This window comes from Rhea pennata, chromosome 3 (genome assembly GCF_028389875.1).
Source record: "Rhea pennata isolate bPtePen1 chromosome 3, bPtePen1.pri, whole genome shotgun sequence".
Lineage (NCBI taxonomy): Eukaryota > Metazoa > Chordata > Aves > Rheiformes > Rheidae > Rhea > Rhea pennata.
In genome coordinates, this window is record NC_084665.1 from 124,092,163 (window position 1) to 124,105,021 (window position 12,859).

The window sequence follows — 12,859 nt, forward strand, 5'->3', positions numbered from 1 at the left end:
ACAGTAACATTGTAAGGCTGCATGAAGAGAATTATTTTAATGAAAACAAGTTTTGCGTATGATTCCCCTGTTGTAAGCCCAGTCATGTCATATGGTTCAATTTACATTTATGCAAATATCAGAGAATAGAGCAAAATTACCAAAGGAGGAAAGGACCGTGGTGTGTCACAAACAAGATGTGCCTATTTGTATTTATGTTTGCTAATGAAGTTCAGCAGGATTTGCTCTTTGATTTTGATGTCTCTGTCTGCCATTCCACTTTATGCATTGTAGTTAAACCACTTGCCCACACACATACACAAGGGTAACAGGAAAGGCAGATTGAGACTTTTAAAAATGCTGTTCTGTAGCTTGCTTATATGGGACCTATAATTCAAGATTTACCGTCTTTAAATGATACAATAGACCATATTCTCCAGTGGTATGAAATTGTATCTCACCTTTAAAGTAAGCAGAACTTCAGAATTAACCCAGCTGAGGATTTGGCCTAATAAATTTTAGTGTCTAGGATGTCCATTGGAGATGTTTTACCCTAGACCTTCCAAATTTTATTCCAAATTAGAAATTAACTCACATCAGCCCACTCAAAATCACAGCTGTTTCTTTCTCTTGCCAAAATTATTCTTTCTCATCATGTTACAGCTGTGAGGTAAGCTGTGCAGTACTGTAAATTGTTAACTGGAAACCATTTCTAGCTAAAGTACCTGTTCAGAAGTCTTTGTTTTCAAATCTGATTTGTTCCCAGACTAAGGAATACTCCAGTCTTTCAGTTTGGCTTGGGCTTGTTTCTGAAAGTCACAGCTTCAGTACATATGTATGTTAAGAAAAGTGTGATGTTCTGCCCAATAAATTCGTCCCATTAACTCTTCAGTAAACTGAATTTCATTTCCTATGTCCCAGAGCAAGGATGGGGTTTTGTTGCTGTCTTCACGGAGCAGTTCTTCTTGGTCTTCTTGGTTGTGCTACATCATGCTACCACTGCAGGAGAGAGATGTGACAAAAGAGGGAGTAGAGAATGGATGACTTTTCTGTGAAATTTGAGGAATTACTTGACCAAGGCCTTTTATTCCAGAGCTCTTAAGAAGATTGCCTCTTTAGGCTGTTAGTTTTTCCTGTTGTCATCCAAACCAAGGGGAAAGCATGCTCCTGCTTTTAGATGACTGGCAGAAGTGAACATTACTCTTCATTTCTTTTTCACTATACCTCCTTTCAGATTGTTGGGGGGGGGGGAATGACCCTCATTTACTAAATAATGTTCACATTCCCAAAGAAGGAGATTTTTAGATCAGAATCCGATGTGCTTTGATAATTTAAAGGTACAACTTTTCCACATTTGGGTTCCTAGTGCAATGGGCAGAGAGAGGGTGCATGGAATAATGCAGGGACAAGGCTTAAATGATTTGAGTTTGGGGTTGCTGTGTTACTTGCAAATGGCAAAACCAAGAGAAGGTTCAGCAAATTGTCTTAAAGAGATGGAAAAAATCCTTCCACATGATGACTATATGGGAGCAACAGCAAAATTATCCACACTTTTCCCCCAGATAGGAGGACATGGCCAAAGCAGACTGGGGAAAGAAGGCAAGATGAAGGGTCATGAAGCTTCTTTCAGTCTGGTGCAGCCTGCCTAACCAATCTGATAGCCTTCTATGATGGAATGACTGGCTGGGCAGATGAGGGGAGAGCAGTGGACATTGTGTACCTTGACTTCAGCAAGGCTTTTGACACTGTCTCCTATAACAACCTCCTAGCTAAGCTCAGGAAGTGTGGGTTAGATGAGAGGACAGTGAGGTGGATTGAGAACTAGCTGGAAGGCAGAGCTCAGAGGGTTGTCATCAGTGGTGTGGAGTCTAGTTGGAGGCCTGTGGCTAGTGGCGTCCCCCGGGGCTCAAGACTGGGTCCCATCCTGTTCAGCTTCTTCATCAATGACCTGGATGAGGGGACAGAGTGCCTCCTCAGCAAGTCTGCTGATGATACCAAGCTGGGAGGAGTGGGTGACACACCTGAGGGCTGTGCTGCCATTCAGAGAGACCTGGACAGGCCAGGGTTGGGCGGAGAGGAACCTCCTGAGGTTCAAAAAGGGCAAGTGCAGAGTCCTGCACCTAGGGAAAAATAACCGTAGGCACCAGTACAAGGTGGGGGCTGACCTTCTGGAGAGCAGCTCTGCAGAGAAGGACCTGGGAGTGCTGGTGGACGACAGGTTGACCATGAGCCAGCAATGTGCCCTTGTGGCCAAGAAGGCCAATGGTCTCCTGGGTGCATTAGGAAGAGTGTTGCCAGCAGGTGGAGGGAGGTGATCCTACCCCTCTACTTGGCCCTGGGAAGACCTCATCTCGAGTAATGTGTCCGGTTCTGGGCTCCCCACTACAAGAGACACATGGAGCTACTGGAGAGAGTCCAGCGTAGGGCTACAAAGATGATCAGAGGGCTGGAGCACCTGCCCTAGGAGGAACGGTTGCGAGAGCTGGGCCTCTTCAGCGTGGGGAAGAGAAGCCTGAGGGGGGATCTGATTAATGTGTACAAGTACCTGAAGGGAGGGTGTCAGGGGACCGGGGACAAACTCTTTTCAGTTGTCCCGTGTGACAGGACAAGAGGCAATGGGCAGAAATTGAAGCACAGGAAGTTCCGCCTGACCGTGATGGGGAATTTCTTCCCTGTGAGAGTGATGGAGCCCTGGCACAGGTTGCCCAGAGAGGTTGTGGAGTCTCCTTCTGTGGAGATCTTCAAGGCCCGCCTGGATGCAACCCTGTCTAACATGTTCTGCGTGACTGTGCCAAGTGGTGAGATTGGACTCGATGATCTCCAGAGATCCCTTCCAACCTTACTGATTCTATGATTCTATCTGGTTAGGAATAGAAGCAATCTATCATCTCACCTTTAGCAAGGTCAGAGGAGAGGATGTACTATGTTGGCATTGAGAACAAGATTCAGGAAGGGATTCTACAAAAGCTAGCTTGACCAAATCAGTTTATATTCATAGCTTTTCGTAGCATGGAATGGGATTTGTTTTGGGAAGGTGAACTGTGTAATTTGTACCAAGCTGGGAATTTCTCATGTATAAAAATTTTCTAGTTTTTATAAATTCCACAATGGTCACTAGTTGGGCCCATAACAGGGATAATGGCAGGTTGGTAGACAGTAAATTTTGAGAAGGAACACAGAAAATTTGGATCCAGTAGACACTTTGCCACATGGGGCTCCAGCGGGGACCATGGGCCTATGATGTCTCCTGATACTGCACTCTGTCAAGACATTACGTAAGAGCAAAACGGATATGGCCAGGGCCTGCCGTTTTCATCCCACATCAAGCATCTGCATCATCCTCTATCTGCAGTTCGGAGCCAGTCATTTATTTAAACTTGAGTACTGCCAACGTGGGAAAAAGCACCTAAAAATCTCATTCAAACCCTTTACATTTTATCAAACCACAGTAAATGCATGTCACATATATGCACGTGCTCTCTCTTGCAAGTACACCTGCACATACAAGTTTTATAAAGAAATCTTGTGTTTTCTTTTCGCTGCTCTTGGCTTGTAAAGATATGGCTTTTGGTATCATGAATTCAGTTGTATATATCTTTAAAATAAATGTCATAGCTCAGAACTATGGGAGAACTGTAAAGTATTTTTGCTACGCATTGGGGTATTTTGGAGGTTAAAGCTTCATTATATAGCAATGTATCAGAAATAGGAAGAACTATTACCTTGTTGTGGAACAGGATGAATCAAACTCCTGTGAAATACTGATTTTCAAAACAGCTACCTTTAAGCCAAGTTTGATGGTAAAGTCTGTTTCTAGGTAAAATACTTCAATTTATCACTAAATTCCATAGTAAAATATGCATATATCAGAATCACCCTCTTTGGCTGAGGAAGAAGTGTGTTGTTTTCATTATTGCTGAACTTCAAAATGGCTTAAGGAATTCTCTTGGTCCTTTCCAAAGAAACCGAACTTCGGGCAGAGATTAAAGCAAAGGAAATTTCAGCCCAAGGGCAAAATGTTTCAGAAAATTAAAAGTATGTGAAACGGAGTTAAGTAGGAAATAGTTTTCAGTCCTAACTATAGCCACGCTAGCTATAATGTATTGCTAACTATAGCCCGGTGGGTGTGTTCACCTCTCTGAAGGTGTTAACCTCCCTGCTCTGAAAGCTGCTTCTACCATGACCTTTTCAGGGGTATAGCTAACTGTATAGTAATGCCTGTGTTGGAAAATTTTAAACTTCACTGTTTCCCAGGTGAGCCCAGCCAAGGCCAGCCTTGGTGTGCAACCACAGCTCCTTTTGCAAGGTTCAACCTTTCATCGTTAATGTGAATCCAACTTCAGACTCGGGTTCCTTTAGCTCCATGCAACCTGCACGATTGCCCCGACTATTTTATTTATGTGTTAAAGGCTGTTGCTCTGGTTATAAAACTCTGTAAAACTAATCAGGGTCAAAGAGCTAAAACCATTTCTTTCGCATAGGCTTCCAAATGCCTGCTGTAATGGTTTGGGCAAGCTGCAGCTCCAGACTCCCTTGGACTTGCTGCTTGTGGTTGTGGGAATATATTGGATCCGTTCAAAATTATTGACTAGTCTGTTTTGGTGTGTTTCATACTTGGGTTTAGCATCTCAGGATTTTTTTTTTTCTTTGTTTGTTTGTTTGTGGTGATACTGTCATGTCTGGTGACTGGCTTTATATCCCAGAGCTGATACTCTGTTCTTTGACTTTCATACCATGTGCTGCTAGATCTAGACACTGAAGTATGGTGTTAATGTAAAGGATGCTATAATAAACATCTTGTACCTATTTCCTTTTGCATATTCAGAGTCTGTAAATGTCGCTCTGAATATGTTTGCTGTTTTTGAAGCTATTTCTGTGCTATTCAGTATAAATACTGTTTCTATGCAGAGTTGGTTGAGGTTATCCTTTGCTCTGTTTTAATGATACTTTTCTGATTCTAGTTTAAAGGAGGAGAAATTGATCTCACTGAAATTAATTTGGAAATTGGTACAGGGTGACTAAACATGGTAGTTATATGTGCCACTTCTGAAGGGTTCAAACATAAGAGGCAGAAAAATAAAATATAAATATATTTTTTTTTCCAAAACTGAATGACTGCTGAAGGTGAACCAGAAGGAGGAAAAGTATTTAAACTGCTCCAAAATGGAATTTTTGAAGTTGTTATTAATATCTAAAAATATTCTTAGCAATATATTTTTTAACTGAGAATATCCTCTTAAAATACAGGATTTCCAGTGTTCCTGGGTTAAAAAAAAGGCATAGCTTCCTATATTGATTCAGAAGGAGATGTTAAAAATGCATGAAAGTTATTTTAGAGAGACAATGTAACAGTATCTTGTAAAATTCTTCAAATACTTTTTAACTCTTCTATTTCTTTATCATGGAAAACATTTGAGCCCAGGTTACAATATGTGGGATATCAAATTATTTTGCACTGACCAGAGCTTCTTTAAGATTAATTTAGTTGGGGTAGGAGGCAGGGGATTATACCAGTGTCTGTTTACTTAGCTTTTGGCCCAGACTATAAATTAGGTTTGGAAAAACTGTAGTGATTCCGTAATTTATAGACTATTGAGATATTTAGGTTAAAAGTGATTCTGGAGTGTAGTGAATAGAGAACACGTGCTTATAAAGGACAAACAGATTCAGCAGAATAACATATTTTTGGCCTCATCTATTTTGCAGGCAATTAGCAGAATAGGACGTTGCATTTTTGCATATCTCCTGCTCTCCTGAAACAGAGTCCCTAACCACTTGTTAACCACACTGATTTTTTAATAGACAAAGCGGTCGCTTACAGCTTCCCCACCAGAAATGTTCAGATTAAGCCCGCTATTAGATTGCAGCCAGAATAGTCGGCAAAACAGGAAGCAAGCCTTGCCTTTCTCGCTGCCTTCTTCCCTTGTTTGAGTTGATGTGATAATTCATTGCAGATTTTCTCTCTCTTTGACAGAGCGCCTACCGCCGAAACGGGATGACTTTTCTTGCCTGCTAATATGGATGTGGCCGCAGCAACAGGAAAGACAGTGTTATATTAAGGTGAATTTCTTTTCCCCTCCGTGGAAGGAGAAACAAAACAAAACAAAACAAAACAAAAACCCCACGAGCTCTGACGGCTCCGCGCACTGGCGAGTGGGCTGGTTTGTTGTGACTATCTGCTGGCTGCCTCTGTCTCTCTTTTTTTTTTTTTTTCCAGCCCCCTCAATCGTTATTCTTGTTTACTAGCTGGAACATTTAGCTAATTAATGGCAGGATGTTTGGGATAGCGTGTAGGTGGACAAGAATGCAGATTGCACAGTTTCGAGGGTTGCAGTGGGCTTGCTGCTCTCAGCCTGCTGCTCCAGTGCGGGGTCGTTTTTATTTGAGTGCATGGAAGCCCGTTTTAATAGGGGTGTTTTGTACAGCAGGATGGGGCAGAAAGGAGCCAAAGATGGAACGGGGTGTATAGTCTTTCCCTGTGATTAAAAAGAGAAAAAAAGAGAGAAAAACAGCCCTGTTTTCCATTGCTTTCTCTCAAGTTATTTTTAGGTGGTGTCAAAACGGCATAACCCAGTCTGATCCAGTAAGGGACTTTCTGATACCGAGTTCAGAGCCAATGTTTCGGTTTTTGTTTTTGTTTTTTTCTTCCTCCTCCCGAGAAAGGCTCAGATAGAAGATAACTTTATCAGGTGAAGACTGTCTTTTTTACAGATGCAATGTTAGGCTAATTGCCCAGCCCCAAATTCTTAATATTTACACCTCTCTTTTCATTCCGTTGCTCCCCGAGGGCCCAAGCCATCTCTCTTCCCGAGTCCAGAGAAGTGCGGTGATTTGGCACTGAACTGGGCCCCTGTTCACCAAGTGTATCCTGAAGTATCTGAATAGCCCTGTCTGTCTGAGTGCCTCTACTCAAAGGCTTCTAGTTACCTACGTGCGTAAGTGTTTGCTGCAGGGAACAGATATTGTCTCTGCTGTTGAATTCGGTTGAAGAAGAAATGGGCTCCTTCTTTTTTTTTTTTTTTTTTTTTTTAATGTATTTTGCTTTTTTACATTTTAGGCCACGGTGTTTGTTTTCAGATTTCTTCCGTAAATCTCAGTCCCTCCCTCCATGGTTCTTCTCCTTCCCGGCTCCTCCAGCCTTCGCTTTCCTCGCAAACACATTCATTTCTTCCCATAAAAACTGTACAAATATAGAGCTAACCACGATGACGCTTGACCAGAGAAAAGGGCTTATGCTCCAGCCCTTCATCAGGATCTACCGGCATTTACTGCCCGTGTCCCTGTGGTATCCCGCTGGCCCAGGGGTCCCCTTTAGCAGCTCTTAGTGCAGGCTTAAAATCTGACTTAAACCTCAAATTGAGGCAGAGCACTCGAGGGATCCAGAGCAGATCAGCAAAATAGTGCTTTTATATAGTGCAGCCATCCTCCTCCTTTGTGCTTAGTATGGGAGGTCTTAACTTCTGCTCCCGCTTCTCCTATACGCTACTGAAGTCATTTATAAGTGGTTTGGTCGCCCTGCTTTCCTGGACTTGCTTGTGAAAACTTTGAAATGTATATATATATTTTCAATAGTGATAAAAACGTCTCTTGTAACCAAAATATTGTAAATGTGAGCTCTGTACCTCAAATATTACTGCCATTCATAAACTGCTTTTTTCTTTTACCTGCTTACAGTTCTGTTTTCTGGAATTAATGCATGTGTAAAGGACTAAAAGTAATGTGTACAATGCAGTATGTTAAAGAGGAGGGGGAAGTTTTCTGATGTTCCATCTGTGCTTGTTGAAATGTATGATTAAACCTTTCTTTTTATCATCATTCTTATTTTTGTTGGCGTCCTTAATCATGGAAAATTATATGCTTGCTGTAAACATCCAGACTTTTTAAAAGGACACCAGCATTTATTGTATTTGGTTTCGATCTGCAGGCATATAGTCAGAAGAAACCATTTCAGGCACTGGGTACAGGAATAAAAATTCCTTCCATAGCTGTATCTCTCCCAGATTTTACATTTTAAAATATGCATAAGCAGGAAAAATACTGGCACTTATTTTTTACTGTTCTACTTACAGTCCCAGAGAATGAAGACTCAACATACATTTATCTCACAAATATGACAGATCGTGTTTTTGTTGGTCTGCTGTGTGTTTGTCTATCTTGAACAGTCTGACAGGCAATTATTTATAAAATCTGGGTTTGCCCAGTAAACCCATATAGTAACCTTTCACTTCTCTACATAAGTCAGTGAGCTGAATTTAGAGTAAAACAAGGTAGGTTGTGTCTCCCTATCTTGAACTACCCCAGTTATTCTTATATTGAGAAGTAATAGGTTTTTCTCATCTTCACAGTTTTCTTTCTTTAATTCTGCTTAAAACCTAAATGTGACAAATAAGACTTAGGCTGCATGTGCAGTTTGTCTTAACACCACTTTAGATGCTGTAGAAGCAGAGATACATGCTTAAGGTGATACTACACCTCCTACCATAAACTTTTTCCTTTATAATACGCATAAAAGTGAGACTGAATTAATGCGCGCTAACGACTTTGTGTTTGCGCAGTGCCATGTGGTCAACGCTTTTGATTCTTATTATGGATTTATTTATTTGCTGATTATTTAACATGCTATCAGTGACCTGAACAAGTGGAAACCGGACGAATTTCTGTAGGAACGAGGTTGTGTAACAATTGTGGGAGCAGGAGTTTTACTCGTTAGCTCAACACCTAACCTGCTGCGTGAATATATCACCTCGTCTTCTGCTTTCAGAGTCTAAGCCGTCTGTAAAGCAGGAATAATAATTCAGCTCCAAATTATTAGAGGTCTTAGAGCACAAAGCAGATTTTTAACTGGGGACTGTCTGGTTTCCCATATTGACCGACCTGCCCTTCGCTGGGCTTTTTTGGGTACTTTTCAAAGTCCTGATGGTTTTTGCCATCAGCTGGAAAGCAGGAGGAGCTGCAAGTGGGTCCCGAGGTTATGCCGTTTGGCCTCCCTTAGTTTTCAGAGTATGGTTCTCTTTGTCGAGCAAGGATTGCACTGGAAAAAAAAGGAAAAAAAAAAAAGTGTTTTCAGGCCCTTCTTGAGTTTAGATGAACCTTAGCATTGTATTAACATTCTGCCATCAGCCATGTGTAGATCTCATAAAATATTTTATAGCTTCCTGTCTAGCTCATACAGAACGTTTCATAGTACATAAACACTTCTACTAATAATTTAAGAATAAATAGATAGTGACATTTGTCACAAGTCTAACCTCTAGTTGAAACTTATACTATTACAGGACTTTTTCTTTTTTTTTTTTTCTTAAGTGAATCATCTTGTCCAAGGAGGTTAGGCTTTTTATACCTCTACTATATATCTGTACGGAGCAGCAGTGTAACTAGTGAAATGTGGTGGCATGCATTAAATCCAGGGCTTTATTTGGAGGGCACGGAGCCAGCGCAAAGCAACAGAACCATCCCTGAAGGATTTGATGGTTTAAATAAGGCCAGATGCCTTAAAATTATTTTAAAAGCTGTGTCTTCTAATGTAGCTCCGAACTTTTTTTCTGCTTAAGATAATGACATTGTGTTTAAAAAATAATAAGAAAAACAGCTCTCATCTATTGTGGGGAGACAAAAATCAGATACTTTAACCTCCATAAATCACTGAAATGTTGGCAATTGAAACAAACTTTTAGAAGGCAGATGACTGCAAATTTGAGGGAAACCTTCATATTTTATTGTTAAAAGCCTTTTAACCGTCTAGAGAGCGCACTGAAACACTACATTAATAGCCATTCTCAGTAATCAAGCTGCACTATACTTGCATGTTATTTTTGCTCAACAAGTGATGGAAGAGAGCTGGGAAGATAAATAAGGGAAATAAAAAAATAAAATTATAATAATACCTTTTCACTTTACATTTTATAGCTGTCTTCTATATTTATGATTGATAAATCATCTTAATTCCTATTAGATAGAAATAGTGGCACAAGGGTCTTATCCCAATATCCTCTTACTTGTATAGCCCTCTTCATCCTGATGCTTTGCAGATTTTCTTACCAATTCTGTGAAGATGTGATCTGTCAATCTCTAGTATTTATATGACTTTGATTACTGTAACACAGTAATGTGCGCTTTTAAATGGGGAAGCAACTGCGATGGCTGTTCTGGAAGGTAAAGCAAAATGTGAACTTCTGATAAACGAGCTGGGTCTGAAGAATGAATCTGTTAAAGTGCCGCTGAAGTGTGGTGGCTGTTCTTCAGCCCATGGTGACACCAGCAAAGACAGAAGGGGTCAGTTACCTGAAGCCATAGCGGGATTTAGATTTAGGTTTAGCAGAGTCAATAAAGCAAGTTGACTCAAACCGGTTCTGTTAAACTCTCGTTTCCGTAAGTATTTAATTATTCTGTAAAATAAAATAAATAAAGGAACCATTGTATTTCTTGTATTGACATGATTTCTTCAGATCTGCAAGTGAAATGATTGCAACCGTGTGTCAAGCATAGGTGAAAACAAATCTGAAACATTGCGGTGGAAGGAGAAGCGAGACTTCTGTAGAAGCACGGTTCCAGCTGAGGCTTTGTCCGTGAACTGCCTTGCTCAGATCACCATGTGTCTGCTGACCATCAGCGCTGAAATCTGCTGTGCTCGCGCAAAATCTACCGTAGCTTCAAGTACCTGATTTCAATAAATTAGATACGATGTTTCTAGTGTTCTCTATGTTACCTTGCTCTTATTTCACTATTAAAAGAGTTTATATTTCTCAGTTTTGGAATGTTATCAAAATTACACTGGACCTATATTTTCACTTTGCAGCAGATTTTGGTGTAGGCAGAACACAAATAAATTGTGGGGCCTCCCTCAAATTCATATGCATCCCACTTGTCTCCTCACGGTGCAAATGGGGCACAACCCCAGGAGGAGAAACATGAGATTCCTCTGCTAGAAGGAGGTGATTCCTCTGCTAGAAGGAGGTGGTAAACGACTTTCTGCAGCTGTTGTTTCTGAGCAGTAAAAACCTATTACATTTAAAAGGCAAATGTATTTCGTAACATGTATTTCAGGTCCGTGACTTTTGTTCATGACACCAGGACAGGTGGAGCTACTTGAGTTAGTCTGTGTTGCTCGGTTGATGCGTCCAGACGAGACAGAGACTATGAATATTGTCCTACAGCAAAAGCGCCCAGGAAGTGGCAATGGCCCAAGCTCCATCCATGCGCAGATTAATGGGAGAAGAAAGAAGGTGGCTCTGCAAGACTGCGGATCAGTAAATATGTGCTGGTCTCTCTGCTCCGATTCACGCCGTTAAACCTGTTTGGACACTACTAGCCTCTGTGAAGCAGAGGACTATATCCTAGTGCGTGTGAAACGGCCCACATAGGAACTTGGTCTTGTTTTGGTATCCAGGTAGATGAGAGGAAGCAGTGAGTTGCCTGTTGTAGGAGGTGCTGCCATGGGTGCAAGCTGTAGGCTTCCCAGTGTTATAATCAGATAAAATCTGAATTTCTGACTAGATTTTAAACAATTTCAGTTTTTGCCATGGCTCGCTTTTCTATGTATTTTTGCTCATTTTTGTATGTATTTTTACAATGCTGAAGTTGGGCTTTTAGATGCTGCTCTATATGTTTTTTTTTGTTTTGTTGAGGCTCATTCTGTATTCCCTTTGGTATGTGTTTGTGGTGCACACTCTGAAAGGACTTTGCTTCCTAGCCTGTTTTTTTCCAGTAATCCTAAAAGCAGGGCTAAATTATTGCAACAGTTAAAAGAGACTGCTACTTGAACCATATTCATGGGTAAACAGGAGAGACAGAGAGAAAAAAAATACATTCATTTTTTTCCAGAATGCTGAATCCCCCCCCCCAACAGCTCCCGTTTTACAAATCCAAAAGCAAACTTGACCTTCTTTTAATCTCTCCTTCTGTTTACGATGGAGGCAGATTTATCCTTGTAAAGATAAAAAAATTTACTTCATAAAGTAATTTGACTGCAAACTTTGATTTCTTTTCTCTTCATCACTCATTTTGTTTTTTACACTAAGTTTAATGCCATGATGTGGATCTTTAAGAGACCATGAAGCCTTGTGAAGTTTTTACAAAAATCATCTCTGATCTCCTGCATGAAAAAGGCATTTCTGAATCTGCAGGCGTATTTTATTTATTTTTAAAAGCTAATAAAATGGAGTTTGAAAGGGAGAGATCTCGAAGGGCTGGGAATAAGTCCCAAGATTATGCACTGAGGGCAACAGCAGGTATTTTTATAGCGCTTGAACATTGAAGGGAGTTGTCAGAGTTGGACACTGCAGAGATACCTCATTGCTTGCTCAAATTGTGTTTGAAATTTCCTTATATTTTATTATACATGAGTTGTGCTCTTGGCTGCCATTTCCTTCCTTCAGACTCCCAAAGGTAAGTGGATTGTGCCCTCTGGGGGCTCTCTACTGCTTTAACTTAGATTTAAGGGTTTTTTTCTTTCTTTCTTTTTTTCTTTAGTGTAAAATATCACATTGATTTTTTTCCCCTCTCCTTGTGTCTTATGAAGGAAGAAATTTATGGTCTTTTTACATCAGGAAGTCTAGCTTTTCCTGACGTTTTATTGCTTTGAATATTTGAAACATTTCAATCCCAGACAATAAATATTACATGATTATTGTTTTCATATGGATAGGCTATTTCCCCCTGTTTTTCCTATCCAACTTTTTACTAGCAAGTGACACCCAAAAATTTATGGATACTAAAAACATTACTATTAAACTTCCCTGGGAAGGTCAGAGATAGTCCCTGAATTTGCATGCGATTTACAGGGAAAAAAAGCTAAAATTGTTGCTCATGTTTTGAATCCTGAAGATACACAAACTTAGAGGAGAAAATATTCCATCATTTTCTCAAGAAAATGTTCATATTA

General features: G+C 40.4%; 1 protein-coding gene across 7 annotated transcripts in view; it reads left to right on the plus strand.

Moving 5' to 3' along the window:
- Positions 1-11,053, plus strand: part of SUPT3H (SPT3 homolog, SAGA and STAGA complex component) — a 290,826-nt gene extending 279,773 nt beyond the window's left edge. For 3 of the 7 annotated variants that reach the window (XM_062573260.1, XM_062573261.1, XM_062573265.1), the window contains exon 12: positions 5,934-7,794. In XM_062573260.1, coding sequence (XP_062429244.1) covers positions 5,934-5,978 — 45 coding nt within the window. In that variant the 3' untranslated portion in view covers positions 5,979-7,794. Of the gene's footprint in view, positions 1-5,933; positions 7,795-10,424; positions 10,654-11,022 lie in introns of those variants that run through there. The other 4 variants (XR_009958047.1, XM_062573264.1, XM_062573263.1 and 1 more) reach the window with 4 other exon arrangements.
- The last annotated feature ends 1,806 nt before the right edge of the window (positions 11,054-12,859 follow it).